We start from the raw sequence: 25834 nt of genomic DNA, 5'->3' as shown, positions 1-25834 counted from the left end.
GTGTCCTTTACAGAGAAGCCGCTTTTCACGCGGGACCCCACTCAGCTGAAAGGCAGTTTCCTGTCCACATCGCTCCAAAAGAGCAACATGGGCTTTGGGTTCACTATCATCGGAGGCGACGAGCCCGATGAATTCCTCCAGGTCAAGAGCGTTATCCCCGACGGGCCTGCTGCAGCTGATGGAAAGATGGCCACAGGTAAACCCCAGGCATGGCCAAAATATAATCACTGTCAAACTGAGTCACACTTACAAAATATTCAAAATAAAATATTCAACACATAACCACATGAGAACAAACAGCGAATGACCAAGGTTCACATGAATGAACTAAGACCTGAAAGACACAAAAGAAACTTAACTTTGCTTAGTTCCATCCAACAAAATGAGGTTAAGTGCAAGTTTATATATATATATATATATATATATATATATATATATAAATATATATATATATATGTATACACACACACACATATGTATATATATATATGTGTGTGTGTGTGTGTGTGTGTGTGTGTGTGTGTGTGTGTGTGTGTTTATGTGTGTGCACCTACTGCAGAGTTCAGAGTTTTGGTCCTCCATTAATCATGAGAGGGGGCTTTATGAGCACCATAACTCCTGGCTGTGGCCACATGGGGGTGAGACTGCAGCACATGTGCACTCATACATACCGAGACAGACCAGTTGTATTAAAGGTCAAGGGAATAGAAAGTAGCAGGTTTTGTCACTGCTCTCAGCGAGCAATGATGTTTCTATACGATGGAGCAAATACAGAGGTTATAGTGGTCATTTATCACCTGTAAAGTTTGCTGGTCAGGTAGTTTCCTCTTTAGTAAAGCTTGAACTCTTCTCCAAAGTCCTCCTGAATTGTTCTGTTACCTTAGTAGTTATGTTAACAGACTTTTTTTAGAGCATTGGGTTGTTAATGTCCTGTTTTTTAAATAAATGTGTGGATGCAGCAGTCCAAAATAGATCCCTTGATGACGGATAAAGCTTGTCCTGACAATGCTGCATAAAAACATTTTGGGCCTCTGCCTTCTCATCCCCCATCCCTCTGTCTTTGACAACCCCCCTCTCTTTTTTCCTGTATTCTCTCCCCAGAAATAACTAAGAAATCCCTCTCACTTCTCTATCTTCCCCACCTCCTGTCTCCTCACTGCCATGTCCTCCCTGCAGCTCATCTCCATCTCTGCCTCACAGTCCTCCCTCCATCCCCCCTCCCTCGCCTCCCCAGACTTTGTGTCCTACTTCTGCAGCAGTAAAACCAGCACAGTCACACACTTAGGAAACCCAGTCCTGCAGAGGTGTGAAATTCCCAACTCCAGATAGATCATTTGTGTCGCTTTCTCCTGCCTGACCAGCTCCTGGCTGCCTCCCCTACGTCATTACACAACCAGGGAGAAAATGCTCAAGCACTTATTATACAAGTTTCTGACATATAACAGTTTGAACACATGCAGTGCAGTTATGTCTAAATTTTGTGTTTTTCATTGAATTTTTGTCTGATTTATTTTCATCCATAGGGGAAATGTGGGGTTTATTAGCTGTGATATTTTTGTGGGGTTTTTTTGTGGAAATTCAGAGCAAAGAGTTGCGTTAGCTTGAAGTGGAGAGGCTTAGTGTGGATGCCAGAGGCAGCGTTTAATGAAAAATCAAGTGGGTTTGTTAGTACAGTATGTTTCAAACTAGGCAGTCAAACTACTGCAACGCTCATTCAGCACCAGAGGGTTACTCTGCTGGACTGTATCCAGATACTACAATGTGTGTTCTACTCTGATAAGATAAGATACTGAAAAAAGGCACAAACACTTGGCCTTGTTACTGATTCAGGGTCAGTTCATTCAATTTATTTTACATTTTTTCATCAATATCAGCTACAAAAACACACAATTGAAATGACACAGACCTCCACTAATGTGTAAATTAATAAAGCTTTAGCTTAGCTTAGGGTAATACTTACATCTCTTAAAAAGCCTCATTTTATTTAATATCTAATTTGAATGTAGAGTAGAGCATGAAGGTTTCATTTATGGTAGATTTGAATTTTCTAATAATAATTCTTAGTTTTTTAACAGTTGCTCCTTGATATCAGCCAGTGATAGATTTAAGTGTACTACTACACTCTGTATGTGCTAATTGTGAATACATAATATATGTATATATAAGCTGTAACACCACAAATGATGATGATGATGATGATGATGATGATGCTCCTTGGCCTCAAAAGTGACACAAGGTTATGACTGTTCGTAGCAAACTAGTTAGCCATACACGCTACAGATCACATGCTCGCCCCCTGCTGAAACTCTAAACTGCTCTGTTATCACAGCCTCGTCTTCTCAGCGGTGCCACCGAGGCCCCTCATTATGTCCACAGACTCTTCAACACAACCATTAGCGGGAGATGAATATGTCATAAGGCATATGCAAGGATGGGACAATGAAAGATGAAGTAGCTGCTGGGCGCGTGGGCCTTGGTCCCAGTGAGTGTGGTGTTTACAGTTAAGGTCAGAGTGATTTAGAATATACAAGGGGACCTGCAGGAGGGATTATAATAGATAGAGAGGGGGTTGTTTGGTGGCCATGACTGTGTCTGCTCTCTCTGTTGATGTGTCCATTTCTCTTCCCTTTTTATCCTTGCCTCTGTTTGTGACCGTATATGTTTATCAAGGGTCATTTTACCCAAATAACAGCAGACCTAGTCATATCCAGCCATGTGAAGAGTTTGTGTTTTATTTACAGACAGTTTGAGACGTCCACCAGCAACAAGTCAGAGAAACAGTGGCCTTGGTTGACCCCACTGAGAGCTTTCTTAGCTTTTAAGAAATGCTAACACCTGTTGACAGACTGTTGCCTGGGCATCAAGAATCCTCAAGAAGCCGTGAGATGAATCTGAGAGTTGCAAGATGTCCGAGGCAGATACTGTATCTCTGAATCTTGGCACATAGAACCAAAACTTCCTGCATGAGTACTGTTAATAACCCTAGGGATAGGAAAGTAAATTTGTAGTGGGGAAGAACTGATCCTTCAGGTATAAGCATGCATGGTGAGTCCATAGCTTTCTGTCTCTGAAAAACAAGTTGATGCCCTCCGTCTCTCTCTGTTTCCTCCCTGGTCATAAAGACTGAGATATATGGGCATGGCGAGGGCGATACGAGGTCACGGCACCATCATTTGTTTTCTGCCAGTGTGCTCAACTATTGATTCTGACACCGGCTTTCAAGGCAAATGTCGGGCGCGTTTACCCGGATTAATTAAAAATTCCCTCACGTCACACTGCCTCAAGATGTGAGCCCCGCTCTGTCAATACCGGTGGAGCGTTAAAAGTTGGAAAACGTTTGTCCGCAACACAGTTTACAATGAGAGAGAGAGAGAGAGAACATTTCGGTGACATCTTAACTTCCATTTACCTCAGTTGCTGTCGCTCAGGAGGGGTCAGTGGCTCGACTCCAGTTCAACAGTCAATCCAGGAAATCAATATGAATTGCCATGTTGTTTTAGAGAAAGTGTCACTGACCCGGCCATTAGTGCTGTTAAAGTCTCCTGCTCACGTTTTTAGAGAATTGGACAGGATGGAGCTTGTGGTTAGCAAGGTGAGGGCCAATCACTAAGGCACACGCTTTGCTTATTAATCACAAAGGATCTTTGTTTTTCACGCTCCCTCTCTGCAACACACACTCACACCCTCTCCCTGCCCTCTCTCTCTAAAGAGCGTGACAATTATGCCTGCAATTAGAAAATAATTGTTTTCATTATCAGCCCAGGTAATGCTGTTTGTCAGACTTTAATGTGGATCGTGCCTTGTGTTCCCACTTGCTCAGTGTTTTAAAACCTGCATGGTGCCTGCCTGCAGAGTGGAGCACAAACACTATATTTAGTAATCTGGTTGAGACTAAGATAAGCCTAGATGTGCAGCTCCTTTCTGTGGGAACATTTAATTGTTGACTAGGTTTTATCTAAAGTACAGTACACTGCAGTGAGCAAATAAAAGCACACTGTCCCATGAAAGGCAAACATTTTGGCCACTTGTCATCTGCACTGTTTTACACTTGAAAGGCAGATAAGACATTATCTGTGGTAATGTTTATCTGTAGGAATGGTTTATGGCTGTAAGGGGAAACCAGGGAGAGGCAGTGCTGATGTACTGCACAGCTGACAGAGGATTGGAATAGCTGCAGAAAGCTGCAGTCCTGATATCAACCCTTGGCTAGTCGCCGTTCCACTAGCTTAACACTAGCTGTAACTCAGTGAGGGTCAGACATGTTCCTGCGGTTTATGAGCTTAAGTCTGACAGTGTTTTCCTGGTTAAATCCCTAAAATAGTCTCAAGAGCTCTAAAGTGTCCACCCAACCAGGATATTTTGGAACATTTTCATAGTCTTACTTATATGATTTCCAGTCATTAAACTTGACTATTATGTTCCTCTCTGTGCACTCTTCTATCTGCAGGTGATGTCATCGTCTACATCAACGACGTGTGCGTCCTTGGCACCACCCATGCAGATGTGGTTAAGCTCTTTCAGTCGGTGCCCATTGGTCAAAGCGTGACCCTCGTCTTGTGTCGTGGCTACCCTTTGCCCTACGACCCAGAGGAAGCTGCCAACACCAACAACAACACCACCACCACCACCATCATCTCCCCGCTGGGCATCATGGAGCAGCGACCCATCATGGTGAACGGTAGGACGGGCTACGACAACTACCTGGACTATCTCTCCCGCACGGCGCGCTTTGTCACAGACCCCGGTCAGGACCAGGTCAACGCCCAGCAGCAGCTTCTCCAACCTCACCCGGGCGACACCCACTTAGACGGCTCCCTGCCCCCGACAACGGGCACCACACCCCCCGACAGCGTCTCCATGGCGTCGTCGGGGGCGACCCAGGGGGAGCTGCTGACTCTGACCATGGTGAAGGGAGTGGACGGTTTCGGATTCACCATAGCAGACAGTGCCACGGGTCAGCGCGTTAAACAAGTCCTGGAGCCTCAGGGCTGCCCAGGCCTGTGCGAGGGTGATCTGATCGTGGAGATTAACAAGCAGCCGGTTCAGGGATTCACACACACCCAGGTGGTGGAGCTGCTCAAGGAGTGTGCTGTTGGAGCTGAGACCAGCCTGGTGGTTCAGAGAGGTGGAACAGGTAAGACGAATGGCTGCAGGTCAAGGTGTGGAGGATGGTTGGTTCAGCAGGAGCACTTAAATCTCTCTGCGTCTACTTTATATTTGTCTCTCTAGCTGCATATCTGTCTGCCTATTCATCTATGTCATCTTTTACCGTTAAAGCCAAGTGTGTCTGTATGTGTGGTCCAGTCCAAAGACTGCAGAAACCTATTATGCAGTTCTGCAGTGCTCAACAAAGGCTGACTGATGCACAGCTCCTCTCAAGTGCCCTTCCCAGTCTTTTCTTTACTCAGTGAGAAAAACAGCTTTCTTTTACTTTACTTAAATAGATACCTCACCGCTCTGCGCACTGAGCCATACCTTCTAGTGGTCAACAAATATCCTTTGAAGTGCATGCTTTTTGGAGCGCTGAGTTATTTTCAAAGTTTTCATTTTTATATCTTTTTTTATTATTATTAGGTATTTTCATATATATGTGGCAAGTTTTATCTTCCTTTGTCAGCCACGATTAAAAGCCTCAAAATTGGAGTATGTCAAAAGGAGTACAGTTTTTATACAAAGTACTGCAAATGGGTCTGAAGTGCTTTCTGCCCTGTGTTTTTCCAAATGTGCGGCCTTCTGAAAGTCATAATTATGCACTGCACTGTGTCGTGCGTCCCACACAGGGTTGTTATTTGCAGAATCAACAGGTAGCCGACTGTTTTCTGCTCTCTGAGCATGTGTGCGGTGTATTGTTTTGTAGGGAGTAGAAACGTCTAAATCTGCTTCTTCAAAAAGGCTGAAACCTTCAGACAGCTTTCTTCTAATGCCGATGTCTTTGACTTTGAAAGAAAAAAGAGGAAAGATTCACTGTCCTGCCTTCCCTAAATGTGTATACGGCTCACGTGACAGAACATAAGTTGTGCGTAAGCCTGCTGTGATCTGCCTGTAAACCGAGATTGCCTTCTTGTTGAATTGTGGAGGTAGTGCATCTGCCAGCGATGACTCAGCCAAAGCACCGACATTGAAGATTAAAAACGTTAGAGATTTTAATTAAATCTAGAAACAGCAACAGCATCTCTTCATCAACCAAGCAGATAGGATCTGTCTCTGAAATGGTGTTGTTAAATGTTGTTAAGTGACTCCCCCCTTTGAGTTTATCCTGTCCTTGATTTATCTTGGCACTGTCTGACACGTGAACTTTAGCACACATAATTTGGGAAAACCAGTGCTACTTTTGCTTTTTTGTGGAACCAATTTATACTTCTGTATTTTGTATTCTCTTTGTGTTGTGTAATGTCACATACCAATCATCATGCCAACTGCCTGGTGCCACAGACACCACTGAGACTCACCCACAAAGGTCAGCAGCGTCCTCTGAATAGATTTATTGCCATTTATTTCTTTATTAGGCTGCCCATGTCTCTGTCAGTGAGCAGGGAGCCAACAAACAGGAAGAAACTGAGTGAACATATTTGCTTCTAGGAGAAGAAAATGTAGATTTTTTCAAATCCAGAGTGACAGAAAAATAAATATTTTGTAAGCCAGTACCTCTGAAATATCTTCTGCCATATAAACACACATACACGCATGGGAGAGGTCAAAAGTTCTGTGCCACCATCTCAGAAATCACCAATCTGTCAACACGCTCCCCACACACACAAAAATATACAAACACACCATCCCATCTGCGCAGGAAGCTAACGGTGGAGCGCCCTTGCCATCTGTCCCGGTTCTTCACTGGCGGCGGAGCTTCAGAAGGTCGAAACAAGCGCTCCCATCTAAAAATCAGCCTCTTGGCCCGTGGAGAGAATGGCAACCTTATTTACATGCTATATTTCATCTCATTATTCCAAATCTGGATATGGCTTAGCTCCACTACACAACAATACGCCAGGGTGCAGTGTCACATCTGTTTGTGTTGATTTCCTGTGACATGACAAGCTGTGGGGTGCTAGAGGTGGGAAATAAAACATCAGAGCCACCCAGTTTGCTCTTATAGTTGCGTGACTGCATTTGGCACACCTGAATATCCTGGTTGGGTGGGGTTTATACATCAGATCTCTGGAGAGTATTTTGGTGGATTTAGACCAGGAAAACACTGTCAGACTTTAAGCTCATTAAGATCAGAGACTTCAGACCCTCCTGGGAGAAAACGGTCACAATAAAGTCTTTGTAATTTTTGTTTTTTAAATTCCTTTCTTCATGATGGAGATAAACAACGAGAAATGGGACTAAGAAGGAAACCACATATCTGTGTTTTTGATGTGGAAAAGCTAATGATCTGTTATTTTTGTTAAAGTCTTGTGATGTTAGTTTGGTTGTCTCTGCAATCCACACACTCCAAAATAGAAATGAAAGGATTGTGATGCTGTTTTTTTCTTACAGGTATAAATTACACCAGGTTCCCAACTTGGGGGGTTGTGAGATAAACCTGGTGGGTGAGGTTATTGCCAAATGTTTATTGTTATCCCCTCAGGCCCCTCTGAGAAGAGGAAATCAATCTTCAGTTCAACTGGTCGCAACTTATAGACATACAGCTCAGCCACAAGGGGTTTGGAGGAGATATTAGTTAGTATTAAGGGGTAACAAGCAAAAAAGGCTGGGGAATGGTGCCACAATATCATCAGTAGTGAATTATTTCTACCCTGTATTTGTACTGACACTCGCTGGTTCATTTTTTTGTGCCTTTATTGGATAGCCAAGCGTACAGAGATGACACCCTTAGGCCACTGAGGTCAGTATTTTGTAAAATGTACAGACTGCACAATCTATTTAAATTAGATAATGGACTGAATAGTTAATAATGAAAAATTGCTCGTTGAGGCTCTACACCCTGCAAGTACCTGAATGGCTGAAGTGTTTCTGGTTCCATGGTGACAGGCTGCTATCAACCTTGACGTTTTAAGTGCACTTTGCTTTGATGAGGATCTGTTTAGTTAGTTTCAGTAGTTTCACCACAGTATACATTTGAGCATTGAGATCCTTGTGGTCCGTTTACTTCACCAGAGTTTGGATGTGTTGTCATGTGTGTTCCTAGTCACATAGATACTATGCTCACATAAACTTAGACCTGTGTTGTTTTGTCCTGTTTGTGTGTGTACAGTTGCTTTGACATGAACATATTTCATCAGTTAAGCTACTATAAAAATGTATGTCATACAAAGATCGATCGCTGCATCAAATCAATTTAATTTCAGGACATTTGGACAATTTGTTGTCATCATGTTGCTGCAAACAATTTTCAGCAATAGAAATACAACACTTTTCAGATTAAAGTGCAAACTGTGTCAGACTCACAGCACCCACTGCACGTTGTTTTCCCACCCAACTTGCTCAGAAAGGCCAGCTCCGAGCGTTTAGCCAAGCTATTACCCCCGGTAATAAAACTGTCACAGCCCTGCTGGACTGATGTTCCTCCTCTTAACACACCACAATTTGGCCTGCTCCTTAGGACCACTGGACACTGGCCACACAATGTAATTGAACTGGCTGTTTCTCTATTTAAGGGCTCGTGCCACTGATCAGTGTAACAAGGAGACAGGGAACCAGCTGATATCCGTCACCAAATGACGTTATGTTTGTCTCTCTGGCACAAATATTTACCAGTTCAGGGATGAGCACGTAGCTCATCAATTTTACTGAAAACACAATCTGAAGCGCCTGAAGTTGACTAAGTTTAAAAGAGTGCCAGTGTGCATATTTCTACGTGACTGAATTTTATTTTTTAATGGCTGTCCCTTCATCCTGTGGACAGAGCTACCACTGCTGTGCATCCAGTCTCACACAGATACAAACAAATAATCAAGTAGAGGTGGGATTGACAGCATCTACGCCTTCATAACTCCCACATATTTCACAAACTCCCACAACCACAATGCAGCAATACTGTTACGGCTATTTTATGTTGCCGTTGCTATGACAACACACTCCTAATGTCCAGCATCGGAGATCACAAATGACTGGTTGAGGCGAGGAAGGTTCACAGATTGAGCTTCATCAATAATTACAGGTCTTTCTCTCTCACACACACATAAACACACGCACATACCATCCCTGTCAGTGCTGCAGCTTTTTATCTGTCCATGTACAATATACAGATAAAAGACAGGGGAGGTAGAAGTTAGAAAAGTGATTGAGAAGTGATTTAGAAACAAAAAGGAGCAGAGAAAAATTGTCACTACAGTGTTAGAATTAAAAACGAGAGCCACCTTGCTGCAGTCTCTGTTCAGTGAGACTCTTTCTTGGCTTGGCGTTGTCATGGACACAGAAAAGAGTCAAAGAGTGCAGCAGTGAGTTACTGTTGTAACAGAGAGTACTTATAGCTTTTTACCATCAATAGGTTATTGCCACAATCTCATCTGTGTCTATGTCTCATCATTTGAGACACAGGTATCATCATCATTAACAAAAGAGAGAATTTCTCCGGGGGGCTGGCAGCTGCTGCCATCCTTGACACTGCTTTTTACATCCTGCACCAGAGCAGCAGATTCTTCAGTTCAAACAGAGCAGAGCCTTTAGATTTAGTTGTTAGCTAAGTGAAAGGCTGTTGCAGAAACTAACATATTTATCTTCTTCAGCAAATTAAAAGAGAAAGGCAAATGTGAAACTGAAAAGTGCAGCTCTCGCTTGCTCTAAATGCATTTCCTCACAATAATAATGGACTTTTATGAATCAGTCAGCTACTGGATTTAATTAAGTAATTATTTCAGCTCTGTACACCTAACCTGATAATTTGAATGAATTACCATATTGTTTCACTTACATTCGTTGACCCTGACATTCTGTTACTTTTTGCCAATTTCTGGTTGGTAGTCAGGATTATTTTGTTTTGTTTTGTCCTAACTTTCATCAGTTGTTAGCGACATATTTGTCCCACACATCATTTAAAGTCCACATGAAAGATACTGCAGCTGTTGCCAACAGTGTTTAATAGTTAACTAATCAAGGAAATATGTTAACTTAAGAGATGTTACATCTGTGAGTCAGCTTATATAAACTTGTACAACTGTATGTTGCTATTTATAATGAATGTAGCTAGCTACTAGGTAGCTTGTTTCTTCGCTGTGTTGGAAGATGACTCTTCCATTCTTAATCCTGCCTACAAAGCTATGGTTGAGTGACTGTTTCTCCAGCCAACAGACACATCAACATCAAAGTTTTTATTGAACATATTAAACAAGATATATTTTCATGTTAGCGTTTAATGAAAGAAATGAAAGAACATTTTCCAAAATGTCATATTATTTCTTTAAAGGCAGCGCTTTATGTTAAGTCAAATCTAAACGCTGTGGTCAAAAGGGCTTTTCTGCCCAGAACTCGTGCGCCTTGGCATGTGTCACCACTCCCAAAGAGCAAGAGACATTAGAGCCCAGTTGACAGCCAGCTCACCATCTGAAAATGAAGCCATTTACGATCAAACCATCCAGTCAATTAAGTCGCATCACCTTGAAAATCCCACACTCATAATAAAGTTACGATATTTAGCCATCCCTTAAATTCAAGTTTGACTCCTGAGCCATTTTTGCCCAACAAATGGGCACTCTATCTCTCATCACCAGTAATTATTGTGCCTATGTGTGTGTGTGCCAGCATATGTGTGTCTATCTATATGTGTGTATGTGTGTGTGCGCGCATGGCAGACAGCCTCATTAGTGGCTATCTAGACCATTAACAGGCTGTGTCCTCGTTGCCACACCAGCAGAGACACAGGGCTGTAATTAGCTGCAAAGACTTTCAGCTCGTTCACATGCACACTCGCCCATTTAGCTTCCACTAACATGCCGCAGTCTCCCTCACCGCCGCCCGCCCACACACTCACACAAATGCTGAGCCACATGGTTTGATTCACACAGGTTGTACGCACACCTACACGACAGCCAGGCACACACTTTCCCTCTCCTTCTTATTCGCACACATCCCAAGGCAGCCTTCTGTACACAAGCCTCCGCACACTTACATAAACTCCCCTTTCTTGTACTATCATGGGTAAATTGTGCATTATGAATCAGCTGTCTAGTTTGGCTTTTGACCTGGGATTGGTCATGTGCTCAGGGATGGCCAGAGGCCGCTTTAAAAACCATGCAGACCTCAGGTTAAGGTCTGCTTTGCAGAGAAAGACAAAGAAGGAGGGTTTGATTCACTGAGCCTCCCCCAGCCTCCCAGGGAATCGGTGTGTAACTAGACAGTGATTCATTGGATGTGTGTGTGCAAGATAGAATAGTTGGAAACAAAAGAGGGAAAGAAAAAGGGAGGAGAGAGCAAGAGAGTGATGAGTTTGGCTCTCTGCCAGTAGACCACAGACTGTCAGCCGTGTTCGCGCTTACAGTTCTGTCCCCACCAGCTCTAAACCTGGAGGAGCTGCTGGCCAGGGATCAATATCCCATCCTGTCAGCCCCCTAGGAAGACAGCCAAGGGCCTGTGCATGAAGGGCAAGACACTGAGATCAGATTGTAGCAGAACTGGAAGGGGTTAAGCAAAGCTGATGGTGTCAAGCCTTATTGCCATCACAATTAGATCACACAAGCAAACGTTAGGCTCCCATCTCATCCCTGTGTGTGGGAGGAGTAGAATTACTAACCTTGGTTGCCTTTTAAACAAATCAAGCGCTCCTATTTGGGTTTTAATGGGGTGGAGTGATTACCCAGTGACTGCATGAGCATGGTTAACTAAATTGTGCTGTTTTGAGCTTTAATATCATGCATATTGAACCGTGTGCCTCGCAAACAATTTGTCTTGCACACAGCTACAATGAGGCTGGTTTTCGAGAACATCGGGCGAACATGGTACGGGCATTTGAATAGAAGTGGATAGAATCCGTTTTCTGCCGTGGATGTTATGTGAAGCTGCCAGCCCTCCCTCAAGAGATGGAGATACATATTCATAAAGGGCTGAGAGATTCATGCACGCTGCCATCAATTCTAGTGTTATCAAAGCCTCATTTAAATAATTGAAGGGCTACTGTTAGCCTCTCATTGTGAAATTAAAGAGATTTGTGTTCTTGTGTGGGTGAACAAATGTAGCCTCATGTGTGTCAAATGGTTGGATGTGTGTGCACTTTTGTTAGTTTTATCTGTAAGTGTTTGCTTTTTCTTTTCCCCAGTGTGGATGTTCTGTTTTATTTACCCTTTGCTAAAACATGGTCACGGTTGACTCTTAAAAACGTATGATAATGGCTAACCATGGACATTTTTACAGCTAATTTAACCCTTATGCATTAGCTAGAACGCAGGAAGTCACCTGTCTGTTGTCTGGTGTTCACATAGTGTGTAAGTGTTTTTGTGTGGAGCCCCCCAAAATTCATGTATATTATGTTTTTGTCTTCTTTGAACAAGAGTTTATATTTTGTGCCCAAAAATCAAACTGCACTTTTATGTCATGTGCACAAATTATGACAGGCTATAAGCTAGCTTGCAATGGACCCTGTGTGTGTTTTTGTTCAGCTCAGCCTCTAACTGAACCCAGAGCTCACCAGAAACTCCAGTCGTTTCTCTCTATTCTCCTCCAGACTTTCTGTCTTCCTTTCATCTGTGTATGTTCATGAAACAGACTTCGAAAACCCCAGCATACAGGTACATTTTTCACATCGAAGCATCAATTTGTGCTGCCCCCTGTGCAAATTTGATTGTGCCTTTTCACCTTAACATATAGTAATGCTTCTGTAAAACAGCCTCCAACAACCTGCACTGTCTTTAATGGCATTCAGCCAATTTATTTTCCATGAGAAGTCTGTTTTTACACCAAAAGGTATGAGTCAAAATGAGTCAACATGCCAGATATAATTTGGTGCCTTTGAGAACTAGTGTGTTCTGTGAAGTCTTTGCCATGGCTTGTAGAAGCTCCAGGACAAAAATGCTGTTGCAGGACCTTATTGCCTTCCCACAGGGTCCTTCTACAAAGATATGGGCAGAACTAATAGTGCAGGATCCACTTAAGCTGATGTTGAACACTGTTACAACAGTGTTACAAATGATTACAATTAATAAAAATGACCAAAATTCACTCACATACTGTGAACCTGGGGCTTTAAAGGTACCTGTGAGGCAGTTGTCCACTTTACACAGTTGATATTCTTTGTGATTATTGTCACAAGTCAGCCTGTTGTCTATTAAAATGTACAGCAGTGGACAGCCACTTGTTTTTGTGCTACAGCAGAAATATGTGTGACCTTCACAGGTGAAAGTAAAAGCCGATTAACTGAGTTCTCTCCATTTTGAAGTGGCTGCGTGCATCTGAAATGGGCAAGCAGCACAGCAGAGAAGCATATGAATTTATAGTTAATTATGATATTCCCACAAGTTAAATGACACGCCACCATCTTTCACTGTCAGTCTTCTACTTCTGGGACTCCATGTCTTCTTCGCATCCAGTAATTTTCCAGACGTCTGAATCACAACCAGCCCACATGAACCTTTTTCCCCAGTTGTCACGTTGCAAAGCCTGTGTGGGTCGCCGGAGTTCAGAAGCTGATCAGCACCATTATGGCCAGGGAACATAGAGGACTCTGCATCCTTGGAGCAGAAAGCCTCTCTCTGGTAACATTTCCCAGTTCAGAAAACTTTAATTGGGAGTTTTGGGGCAGAAACTGAAAACGAGGTGAGACTGCAACCAATCCCAGTGTGTGCAATCACACGTTACGGATTTATGAACATCAGTGTCCTCATCATGGAGAGTGATAAGTGATATTTTAAGTGAGATATTCTTCCCCCTTTAATTATGTTATACTGGTCTTGCATGTTTCAGAAAAGACTAACATTTACAGTAGAAAGGCTCACCCGTTAGCTTAGAACCTAAGTGCAAGTTGGACACCACAGGGTTCATGTAACTGTGCGGCAGAGCTGACAAGTCTGATTAGCATTCAGTCTAAGGGCTTTCAGCACCATGGACAGCTCCTTCCACCCTCTTTCTCTCTCAGTCTTTCTTTCTGTCTCTTGCCCCTTCTCAACTTTTAGCCATGGGGCAAAGTGACACCCACATCCAACTAAATGTTTGGTACGCCTGAGTTAACAGTGACTCTACCCTGAGGACCACCTCGGTCACTGATGCCTGGTAGTGCCCCTCCCTTCTGTCTATGCAGCTCAGCTCAGGTCCTGTCAAGCACTACGAGGACTACTCTGTTGTTGCCTCTTTTGCTCACTGTGTCCTTGACGCTGGCTCGGATGTAGGTATTTTGGCTTTTCGTTGATAGACATTCTTTGGGAAGAAAATCCTCTCTGTCCCTTGCTGTTATAATACTTTTCAATATACTCTTTCTTGTTTTGGCCTGATAAAATATCCCCCCGTGTTTTGAAAGTAAATCTGGCATTGAGTCTTAGATAAGCTGTCATAAATGTTTTGATCCATAAAACAGTTATTTGGCTTATTCTGATGGAAAGAAGCTAGCAGTCTGAAAAACATTGCTCGGATTTCTTTGTGTAGCTTTTGTTAATTTCCATGTTGTCACCATTTCACTGGTGGCTCAGTGAGACGAATGTTTTTACAGTGTGACTGGAACCTCGCCAGGCCAAGACTGGGAAGGCTGGCGCATAATTCGAGCAGTCACCCCATAATTTGATCCCTCCATTTGCATATGCTTGTAGCTTCCCAGAGGGGAGATGTGGCAGCACTTGAAAGACAGAAAGGAGAGAAATTGAATCAAGAAGATGGAGCATGCACTTTATTTCACACGCTCCTGTGAATTTGACTAAAGAAATAGTGCTGTAGCATATGTTTCATTACTGTGTATCTGTGTGTGTGTGTGTGTGTGTTGCACGCTCGCGGGCACGCTGATGTCAGCTGATACTGTCGTGCTTTTTACTGATTGTTTTCTTTTATTTCTGGATGTTGTGGCTGAACAAAGTTGTAAACAGCAGAAATGTGTGGCATACCTTTTTAAAGGTCACAGCAAAATGAATGGGGAGAGTCAAAGGAAAACATGTGCCCTTTACCTTGGTGCAGTGCATTACAAACTAAACCACTTTATTGTGAGGCACAGTCATCCTGAGGCCACTTAAATGAAAGTGAGCATTCACAAAGCCCACTGTCTTTCCGCTGTTGCTGATGGATCTATGATACATTCAAAGTGATGTATATACAGAGAATTATCATTCAACTCTGCAGTTGCCCTAAGCTTTACAAAACATTTTAGTCTTTTTTGGCTCGTTGTTTTGGTTTTGTAGCTCGTACCTTTACTGTTTTGGTTCACCCTCAGTCACCCTCCAGCAGCAGACAGCTGTTTCCAACAATAAACCTCAGATAGTCCAAGAGTATGCTACCTGCTTAGCACCAAACAGCACACAGACAAAGTTAGCACCTTGCTGGTGAATGTAGTGGAGCATTAAGCAGAAAAAGAGACTAAATATTGGACTTACATTCATCAGGTGGCCGACGAACACAGGAACAGTTAACATGAAAGTTAATTCTGCTACATATCTGGTAGATGTGCAAATAAGCCACTATTTGTCAGTGTTGTATTTTCACCTCATTTCCACTGCCCCCAGAGTGGCTAAAAACATCAGTTATACAGGTTTAATATCATATTTTCATTTGAATCACTTTTTCTTAATTGATGGTAATTTGTTTCGAACACCTAAATTTTGTTGGAATATAAATTTACACAATCATTAAAAAAAAACAAGGTCTATGAAAATTCTCGTCACTATTGGAAAAGATGAATCCATCACTGCTTTTAAAACCATGTTTATTTTCTTTTTGAAGCCTGTTCATCATTATCCATCATTTTTATCACATCCATTATTTCAATATGAAGATGCCTCATATTAGAACATGCTTTTTTCAGCAATGCTTTTTCTGAGGTCTTATGTTAATCCCTCTCTACCTTCACATCAAGTTTGTGCCTCATATATACTATATTTATTTACCATTTTCTTCTTACTGCTTTCATCCTGTTTGAGTCATTTTATTTATCCTTTCTGCCATTCACAAACACTGTTCTTATTTTTAGTTGGTTTATCTGTAATTCAGTTAATAATGTTTTTTTTTCCTTCATTTTGTTATCCTCAAAAATCCCTTGGAATTGGCTCCCTCAGAGCTAAAATTAAACCTCACATTTCATGATCTGTTTCTGCCATCTTTTTCAGTCTAAAGCATATTTTGTTCTCTCGACATTGCAGGTCACTATTCACCCTGGAAGACCCCTAAGCAGGTAACATGCATCAGCCTCCAAAATCGGGACTGTCCCCATTTCTGCTTTTTAATCATTAATATAGGTTTTAGAACCAGTGGCTGCGGTGTGCATACTCTATGTGCTAATAGGAATGACTCTGATCTTGTTTTTTTACTCTTTGTTTCCCATCATACTTTCTAAGATCTAGAAATGACTCCTCTGTCCCTCCTTTGTCATACTAACTCTACTGATGATTCACCATATGTCCGTGGCTTCTACAACAACTAGCTCTTGATATCTGACCCTTCTTTATTGTTATGAGATGACAAAAAGGTCAAGTAGCCCACTCATAACACCATCTTGATCCTGCTAGTCAGATTTGATTCACAGCCTGACTCAGTGCCATCAGGGTTATCCACACTCAGGGCGTTTGAATTATTCTACAGCTACAGTGCTGCTATCTGTCTGTAATCAGAGTGCTTTTGCGTGACACAGATGCGTTTCAGTAACTGTTTCATCTTCATATCATAACATTTTAAAAGCTTATTTTTTTCATACCCCACATTTGCTCCCTGGTCATTTCTCTTTCATCTTGCCTTTATTTCCTTTAATCACAATGCCACTCTTGTGGCATCTCTGTAAACTTGCAGCTTCTTCCCCTGCCTCCACTGCCACTATAAATATGCTGCTATACTATCATGCTGTCCCTAGGCCCGCTAACAACTCTGTCTACCAAACATCCTTTTAGATCAGATTCACTTTGTTATTATGTGCATTTGTCACACTCACTTGCCGGCACACAAGTGTTTCTCCCCATTTTACTTTGTTTCTCTTTGCGCAACTATGTGTGTAATCCATTTCATGCCTGGACGTCCGCCCAGCGCTTCTCTGACCAGCCCCTGACCTCAGCCCATGTTGTCCCCATTCCAGATCACAACCAATAACCAACTCCGCTGTCAACTTTTTAAGACACTTGTCCTCTTAAACACCCCCCACCCCATTGCTAATCATTTCTTTTCCTTCTCAATTTAATCAATCTCCTCCATCTCACTCAAAATAATTGTAATTCTGAGCCTCGGAGGAAAAAGCTTTGAACGTCACAAAGTAGCAGACGGCATCCAGAGCCGCTCTCTCTCTCTCTCTCTCTCTCTCTCTCTCATCTTGTCTGTTCACCATCTCTCTCTCTCTCTTTTTACCCCCCCAGTGTTCATTTATACGCTGCCCCGCCCCGCCCTGCCCCTCTCCCACAGCTGGCGAACCCCCCCACCCCCTCCACACGTTCAGCCTCAGTTTAATTGGGTATCATTTGTTACAGGGAGACTTCCACAGCTCTGAGAATGAAATATGGAGGAATCTGACTAATAAGGGAAGAACAGGGGAATCGCCTAATTGTCATATCGACCTGCAGCGGAGCAAAGGCTCAGCCCGCAGCTCCCGAAGGTTTCGTTTGCAAATGAGCTAATCGAGATTTGTCTGTCAAATCCAGCCGATACTGTAGGTAACAGCTTCTTAATGTTGGAGCACGTGCAGGTGTTTTTATTCAGTCTTTAAAAGGCGACCTGCCTGCAGTGTTCTCTCTCCATCTGACCAACTAGATTATAGCCAGAGTGTTCTTGCTCCAACAGTCTTAATCAAACAGACAAAAAGAGACAAAGAGAGAGTGAAAGAGAGACCAGGATGCAGTAGTCTAATCCCAGCCTCAACAAGGTCTCTGGTCTCAGCAGCCTGCACTGTGCAGACATGCTTCACATCAATGGCAGACACTGCTGGAACCATAAAGAGTGGGAACACTTTTGATTCTGGCCCGGAGCCTTTATGAAGCTGATATATATGCTCAGTACATCTTGAACCAGATGCCCCGTAATTCTCAATATTAAAGCACGCCATATGCAGCCACCCTTACGGTGTCTGTTTCAGAAAGCTTATCATCCCCGTCCCCCGCCGGATCCGTCTCTCACAGTTGCTGACATGTCAACATGTCATCTTGGCTATCTGCTTAGTGCCGTGCCGTGACTCAAGCGGCCCGGCTTATCCGGCAAATCAAGGCTGACACTCTGAGTGACTGGTGTTGTCAAAACTGACGTTGTCACCTCAAACACTTTTGACAGCACATTTCCAAATGTGTTTTTGTAAGCAGCTTATGCAAATTAGGTGTGATATACAATATATCACCTTACAGAAACAGAGTAGCCTGTGTACTGGCCATTTTGGATTAGGATAATTTGACAACAAACATCTTTTCATAATATTAAGATATCAGATTTGCTCCCCTCCAAAACAATGCCACATTTATCTATTAATCACATCCTTCTATATGTTTTCCTCTTCATACACGCATCCTTGACAAGTGAAGGCTGTAACTGTTTGACTAGCTTCAACTACTAACAATCTCACTAACTGTCTGACTTCCCGTCTGTCTAGCTTGAATTTGACCGTTCACTAAACCCTGTGCCAGACAGCGATTGTCCAATCATAGCTTAGCAACCGTAACTAGGCATAACAGGCCTGTCAAGTTTTGGATTTCTCCACATGCTGCAACAACGTGCGTAGGGCTCTAATTAGAGTGATCCTCTGTATCTAAAGAGTTCAGAGGGTGGTGTCGTATTTATACACACTGAAAATACAGGAGCAAAAGATTTAAGTATCTGCTTTAACATAAGCTGCATTAGTGTTGTTTCAAAGACAAGACGTGTCATCAGTTACAGCACAGATACATAAGAAAATTCCTAGTGTATTAGAGTTTAGAGTAAAAATAGCAGCTCTGTCTTAATTTGATCTGGGGAAGTTTATACTCCAGCCAAACTTGTGTTAGCATTAGGTAGATAGTGTTACACTGATTGCTACTTATCCTTTAATTCTTTCTCATTGTAAAAGTGAACTCTGCTTTTAAGAAAATACCAACATCAAAGCTAAAATCTGCTACAATCCACTGTGTTGCTTGTCCACATGTATTTTTCTATCCTAAGATTTCAAACCAGCCAGGGACAGTGTCAGAATAACAGATTACAAAGAATGCTGTACTATACTACTAGGACTAACTAACTCTATTGTGAAATTGTGAAATACAAAAAAATGCCTTTATTTCTGTCTTTAATGGATCATTAGCTGCTGGGGAGCTTCAGTGTTTTACCAATGTTGTACCTTTTACCGGCTTTTCATTTTTAAATATATCCACTGGAAACATTCAAAAGTCAGATGAGTATTCAACTGACTAGCTAACAGATTTTTAGCTTAAACTTCAGCTAGATTTTCATCTTACAAAATCTGTGGTTTTTGGCTGTAAATGAGAAGCTTCTGTCTACTCCCGTCTGAAATTATGAACTTGTTGTTTCAAAATTTAACATGAATTTGTGGTAAACAGTATCCCTAAACACTGCGCTGTGTGAGAACAGAAAGCTTGACAGGTGTAGCAACAATGACAGAGGGCGGCGGGGCTTAGTAAACGGTCAAAACTCATTAAAGCAAACTCTTCATCATGTTTGTCATCGTGGTTACCAAGCTAAAGCCGAGCATCAGGAGTGGGAAAGCTGGAAGGGAAATATTGACCCCTCATGCCGCTGTGCTTTGCAGGTGCTGGAGCAGTGGGAATCCCAGCAAGGCCAGAGCAGCCCCGCTCAGACCAGCCTGTCGGCCCCTGTTATCCCCCACAGCGCCCCCTTCCCAACACACCATCTCCACAGGGCCTCGGCCCCAGACTCAGCCTCCGAGGCCTTGGCCTTGGCTAAACCAGACCCCTATGACCTTTATGAGAAGTCCAGAGCTATCTATGAGAGTAGGCGTAAGTACCAGAGCCAATACTGCAGGTGTAGCGCTGTAAAAAAAAGGAAAAAAGAAACACTGAAGCAGGATAGGCTCTTCACTGGAAGGTGGTGCAGTGAAGATTCATCACTCCTTCTCTTTCTCACACAAACAACACACAAAGGAGTGTTATTGTTCACTTTTGCTCTTCCACAGAAAACTTAAAAGTCTTACTGAAATGAGCTGACCTCTTTCTATCAAACAGAAAGATCTGAGGCTGAATTCTCAGCACAAATACCTCAGCTTTAAATAATCATCAGAGGCTTTGCAGATATATTCCCACATTAGCATTTGCAGCTATTTATCCTCCTGTTATCTAATTTGATCTTTGTTTATTAAATTCTTACACAAATCAATAAACACACACACACACACACACAAACCAAACCCCATATCAACTAACAGTCTTATCATTGACTGGAAGGACCTTTACATCCAGACACTGACATTCAGCCAGCTCCCATCATAAACAGAGATATGCTCCTGAATAAACACTCCACACAGGAGCTGATCTTTTTACTGCTGGGACATAATGCTTTGGTGCCAGCAATATTACAACCCTTTGACTTGTTAAAAAAAAAGTCATTTTTTTTCTTGTTATGATATCATCAGGGTGGATCATCATTTTAGGCAGTAGAGAGTAGTATATATACTTTTCTGTGGGTATGTGAACGGGTGGCTGTGGCCAGGATTTTAGAAATACTAAGGTCACCACAACACACCACCAGTAGAGTCAAATGTAGGTAGGTGTGTTTTTGTACTTGGAGTACATTTTTTGGAGTTTTCATTTTATTTTTTCATTAATAATATTTTGTTAGCTGTCTGATATTATAACCTGAGATAAACATCTAAATGCTTCTATGCTCTTTCAAAGCTTTCTCCACATTCCCTCAGTTGTAGTGAGCCACCAAATTCTCAAAGAAATGCTGAGGATATTAGATCAAATACACATCTCAGGTTTACGAAATTACATATTTCACACACAGACCTCAGCATCCTCAGTGGCAGCTACGGCCCTGTGTGTGCATAGCAGCTGTAAATATTATTAAAAATATGAGTGTATGTGTATCTGTTATGTATGTAAGATGCGTCAACACAAGTAGTAGTATCTTGTCAGACGTTTCCTCCGGTTTGTTCTTGGTGGCCATTGATCACGTGAGATTGTAGAATTTTCACTGTTTTGACTGTTGTTTATTCTTATGTAAGGCACCTGTTATTCAAGAGGACGTGGCTGTCAGAAAGTCTTCCTATCAAACCACTTTGTCTTTCTGTCTCCCTCTCCTCCTCAGCGGTGGACATGATCAGTGTAGCATTCACTGCTGCCTCTCTTTCAGTAAAGGTCTGAGGTCAGGTCTGGTGAGGCTCAGCAGGGAACAGGCACGAGCAGAGTTTAGGAATGCTCCATTTGTCCCTCTCGCTGGTGTGGGTGAAGTAGGGTGTGACCTTTTTAAGCAGCGTCACAGCCTCAGGCTACAGGCCTCCTGGTGTGAGCAATCTCTGCTGATGTTGTTTAATCTTTTTTTTTTTTTTTACCCTTATTAGATTAATTATAAACATTAATGTAAACATGCCGGGTTAAAGGGGTCAGGTCAGCTAAGTTCTAAAACATATTTTCTCATTTTCACCCGCGAAAGTCTGTGTTAGTTTTTTGCTATTTTAAGCTTCTTTTTTTTAATAAAGCAAGCACCACAAACAAATTTGGGACATGTATCTCAAATCCTGAGCAAATAAAACCCAATCTGCATGGTTAGATACCACTAGAGGTTAAGTGAGAAAATACACAAATACTTTGTGTCTGTTGTTTTCTCATTTGGGTGAAGTGACCCTTTAAATGGTGCTGACAAGGGTACATGAGGGAGCTGATAACTGTATCAAGTCAGTTACCCCCACCCCCCATCAACTTCTTTATACTCATGACAGATTTGCCCTCATTTACCTTTGTTATCTTCTAATTATTTGATCCTCTGATTGAAGAATTTAAGTAATGAGTATGTTTATATATGGAGCAGCTGTTGGGTCTGCCCATATATCTGATATATTGTTGAGTAAACTGAAACATTGTAAATTGATATACAAGCAAGAAGTGAGATAGTGTGCTGGAGTTTTCTATGCAAGCTGTGCTTCCATCTGAAACACCTGTCACATTCAAATTCGCACAGATTATTATTTTTATTTTTATTTTTTTTTACATTTTTTGTAGCTAACATGAGCAAAACATCTTTTAAGTGTTCAAAAATCTGAAATTACAAACCTTGACAAATTAGCAAACTACATCTGGTGGTTAGGAGGTTAGGAGCTGTGATTATGTTGACCTTGAAGTGAGGTTATTTTTGTCTTTCAATAAGAATACATCTAAAAATTTAAAAAAAAACTGTCTCATCTAAAAACCGTCAGACTTCATTTGTGTAAATTATTTGTGTGGTTAGCATCATGTATTCACCATGAATTTACTGTATTTACCAGTGAAACCAGCCAAATCTCTATAGGAAGTACTGTATGTGGTTTCTGTGGTATGTGGTTTCGACAGCTGCGTCACTCCTCTTGTCTGTAGTCATGAAATCTTTTCTCCCAGCATTCCTGCTGAGTCCCAGCAGAGCGCTCAGTGTGATTAAAACAGTTACAATTGGAATCAATTTTTCATTCGCAGCCACTTGTCTGCGGTTGAGTTCATTTCACTACTCTGCAGATCAAGTTGTTGCATGAAGTCCCTGATTGCAGATCAGTGCTTGCAACCCACCTCACACTGTAAATAAGGGATGGGTATATTACACGCTGTAAGCACTTCCTGACTTTTATGGATGATGCTGAAATTCTGCTGTGACATTAATGCTGAGACAGGGCCTTTCTGCCTTGTTCAAGCCTTTGTGGGAGCTTGTGTGTTTTCTGTTGTGCTCTCTGTTTGTGTGTGCATTTGTGAGTGTCTGTGTATGAACAATATTTGTGCGTCTGTTATTGTTTATGGGTGCTTCCTGCATTTTTTTTTTTTTTTCCATCTAGAACCCGGCCAGCCAAGGACTGTTTTTCCTGTGGACTCCTCAGGTAAAAATCTAACCTCTGCAGGGACACTTTTAAAAGACAAACTGTTCTTAAGCTCTGAACACTGCTTTTAATAGCTGTCTGTGGTCATATTGCTTCAGGAGCGGAATACCAGGACATCGAGGTCCACCTGCGCCGACAGAAGTCTGGGTTCGGTTTCCGGGTGCTGGGCGGGGACGAGGCCGGGCAGCCTGTGAGTCCGGAGACGCGTGAGAAGGCTCGTATGGCGATGGGCGTGGAACCCTGTCATTTTCTCCTCTCTAACCCACTACACACACACTGTGTACACCTAACCTTTGACCCCTGAGAGAATGATGGCTTTGGCTGCTTTGGTGTCTTTTGCTGTCTGTTAAAGTAACAAAGCAATATATTCCAATCATGCTATTTAGCTGGTTATTTATCCCTATAACAACCACTTTAACACCCACTGCATATGACACTCAAACACTCTAGTCCAGCATCCAAACACACTGGACCCCTACTTCCTGTTTATAACAGTCTACGTTTGATAATAGATCCTGATCGGGGCGATCATTGAGAAGAGTCCAGCAGACCTAGACGGACGCTTACGGCCCGGTGACGAGCTGCTGTTTGTGGACGGGATCCCAGTTGTGGGGAAGCCACACAGATACGTCATCGACCTGATGCACGGGGCGGCTCGTAACGGTCAGGTCAATCTGGTCATCAGGAGGAGGGTGCAGGCAGGAGGTGAGCGCATTATTGGCTGTTTATGACTTTGCCTGTATATTTGTAATTAGGTCTATCAGTCCTTTCTTAATTCCTTTCTATTTTCTCTTTTCTTCTTTACATGATTATTTTTTTGCAGAAGAAAACAGAAGCAGAATGTAGTTTTTTAGCTGTTATTGATGGTAGATAATTTAGATAGGCAGGAAACGTGGCGAAAAGAGAGCACGGGTGATGACATGCTAGTATCCTCGATTACAGCTTTAGTTCAGGTTACGATTACATGGTAGCATCCTAACTGCTAGGCCACCTGGGCACCCCACTGACTGATAAATAGCAGCTTTCTGATATGCTGTGTTTTAAAGGATAACACTGGTAATACATACTTTTCTTATTCTCCACAAATGCAACGAAAAGACCCAAACAAACACTGAATTGATCGTACAAGCAAGTCCTGTGTGCGTTGCCCGAGCCTAATGTACTGTAGCTTAATCTGCTGTGCCATAGAGCTCCACTGTCATCCAGAAACTATTTAAAACACATCAATGATCCACACTGCTTCAACTGACATGTTCCGTCACAATGATGAACGTGGGCACTGTAGCTCAGACGCACATAAACTGTCCTGCTGCTGTAAATACAAGAGCATCAAATATGTATTAATCCACATCTAAAAATAGTCCCCAAAAAGATACACTTGTTACTCCTGTTTATGTAACAGCAAAGACTACACTGCCCAGCTCTTTTAGGAAATTATGGAGCCTTTTAAAACAAAATGTTTACATTTGTGAGCTCTTTTTGAAAGTTTACATCTTCAGTAGGAACAAATGGTTTGGGGGCTGAGCGCCACAGACAGATGGAACAACCCACTGTAGGTTTTGGTCTTTTTTATGGAATTTGTTGACCTTAAGAAAAACACAGAATATCACAAGCCTTATCCTTGACACAACAGCTTTAATATGCTGGATAATTTAGGGAATTGATCTCGCAGGCTTCTCACATCTTTCTTCTTTACTTCACTGAATTCCTCTGTCATCTTATCTTGTTCCTCTCTTACCTCTCATTTCTACCGTTCACTGCCATAGTTCTTGTCCTGTAATGATTCAGGAAACAGGATTTAATCAGTCGTAAAACTGAAGCACTAATCTCTGAGTAATTACACCGAAGCCTTCCTAAAAATACACATTAGCTCTTGCTCTTACTCACACTGGTGCTCTCCGGTCTTTCTTCAAGCCTATTCGTCTTTGAGCCTTGAGACTCGGATGGCACTTCCTCCTGTGAACTCCGGCCTCCTTTGTTCTCATTATTACCACCTCCCCACACACATACACACACACATGTGCACACACTGTTCTCACCAATCCACTTCTTCCCACTTTATTCCACCCTCTCTGTCAATTTCTTCTTACCAAAGGCTACTGTCTGACTCATGCCTGGCCTCTTCTGTGGCCTTACTTCCATCCTAATTGTCTGACTCCCACTGGCACTTTGGGAGGTGTCAGACTCTGCTCTCTGCTCTTAGCTCATACTTCTGCCTGCACCCAATGCCCCACATTTCACGATACACTCTTTTTTTTTTTTTTTGACAATTTCCTCCCCTCATAAAATAATTATTTGTGCACTCGGGTGTGTAAAGAAATACTACATGTGGGTATGAACCTTCTTACAGCGACAAATCTCGCTGTAACTACATTTCAGTTAACTGAAGCTACAGCTTAAATTCCTGACTGAGAACCACAGCGCTCTTCTCTTCTCTTCTCGGCGAGCTATCAAAACAGCAGCATCGGGTTTGATGGCTCAGTATGCTAGAATGCATACGCTGGAGGTGCAAGACACCATGTTCACTCTCTCTGGATTGACACCATGCTGCATTTTAATGATGTGTCTCTACCACGATGTCACTGATCCTTTGCTTTTTCTCTTTTACACTGCTGCGTTGTGTTTGCTTCTTGATTCTTCACTCGGATGAGATTTAGCTCCGGTTTGTCCAATTTTAGGGGGTAGGAGGAGAAAAAGTAATCTTGTCTGTAAAATTATTTGTTTTTGCACGTTTAAAATCAGCTTTGGATTCCGCCAACGTAATCATGTATCACAGTGGCTCGTTTTTAGCACAAAAAC

At 42.3% G+C, this 25834-nt stretch overlaps 1 protein-coding gene across 9 annotated transcripts in view; it reads left to right on the top strand.

The window, feature by feature from the left end:
- Window positions 1-25834, top strand: part of magi2a (membrane associated guanylate kinase, WW and PDZ domain containing 2a) — a 197996-nt gene that overhangs the window by 156070 nt on the left and 16092 nt on the right. For 6 of the 9 annotated variants that reach the window (XM_018680920.2, XM_018680919.2, XM_018680924.2 and 3 more), the window contains 7 exons: window positions 14-196; window positions 4448-5134; window positions 16206-16237; window positions 19769-19976; window positions 22994-23035; window positions 23134-23249; window positions 23548-23740. In XM_018680920.2, coding sequence (XP_018536436.1) covers window positions 14-196; window positions 4448-5134; window positions 16206-16237; window positions 19769-19976; window positions 22994-23035; window positions 23134-23249; window positions 23548-23740 — 1461 coding nt within the window. The remainder of the gene's footprint in view (window positions 1-13; window positions 197-4447; window positions 5135-16205; window positions 16238-19768; window positions 19977-22993; window positions 23036-23133; window positions 23250-23547; window positions 23741-25834) is intronic. The other 3 variants (XM_018680921.2, XM_018680928.2, XM_018680922.2) reach the window with 2 other exon arrangements.

This window comes from Lates calcarifer, linkage group LG18 (genome assembly GCF_001640805.2).
Source record: "Lates calcarifer isolate ASB-BC8 linkage group LG18, TLL_Latcal_v3, whole genome shotgun sequence".
Taxonomy (NCBI): domain Eukaryota; kingdom Metazoa; phylum Chordata; class Actinopteri; family Centropomidae; genus Lates; species Lates calcarifer.
Note: the sequence above shows the minus strand (reverse complement) of the source record. Positions and strands in the feature narration are given on the sequence as shown.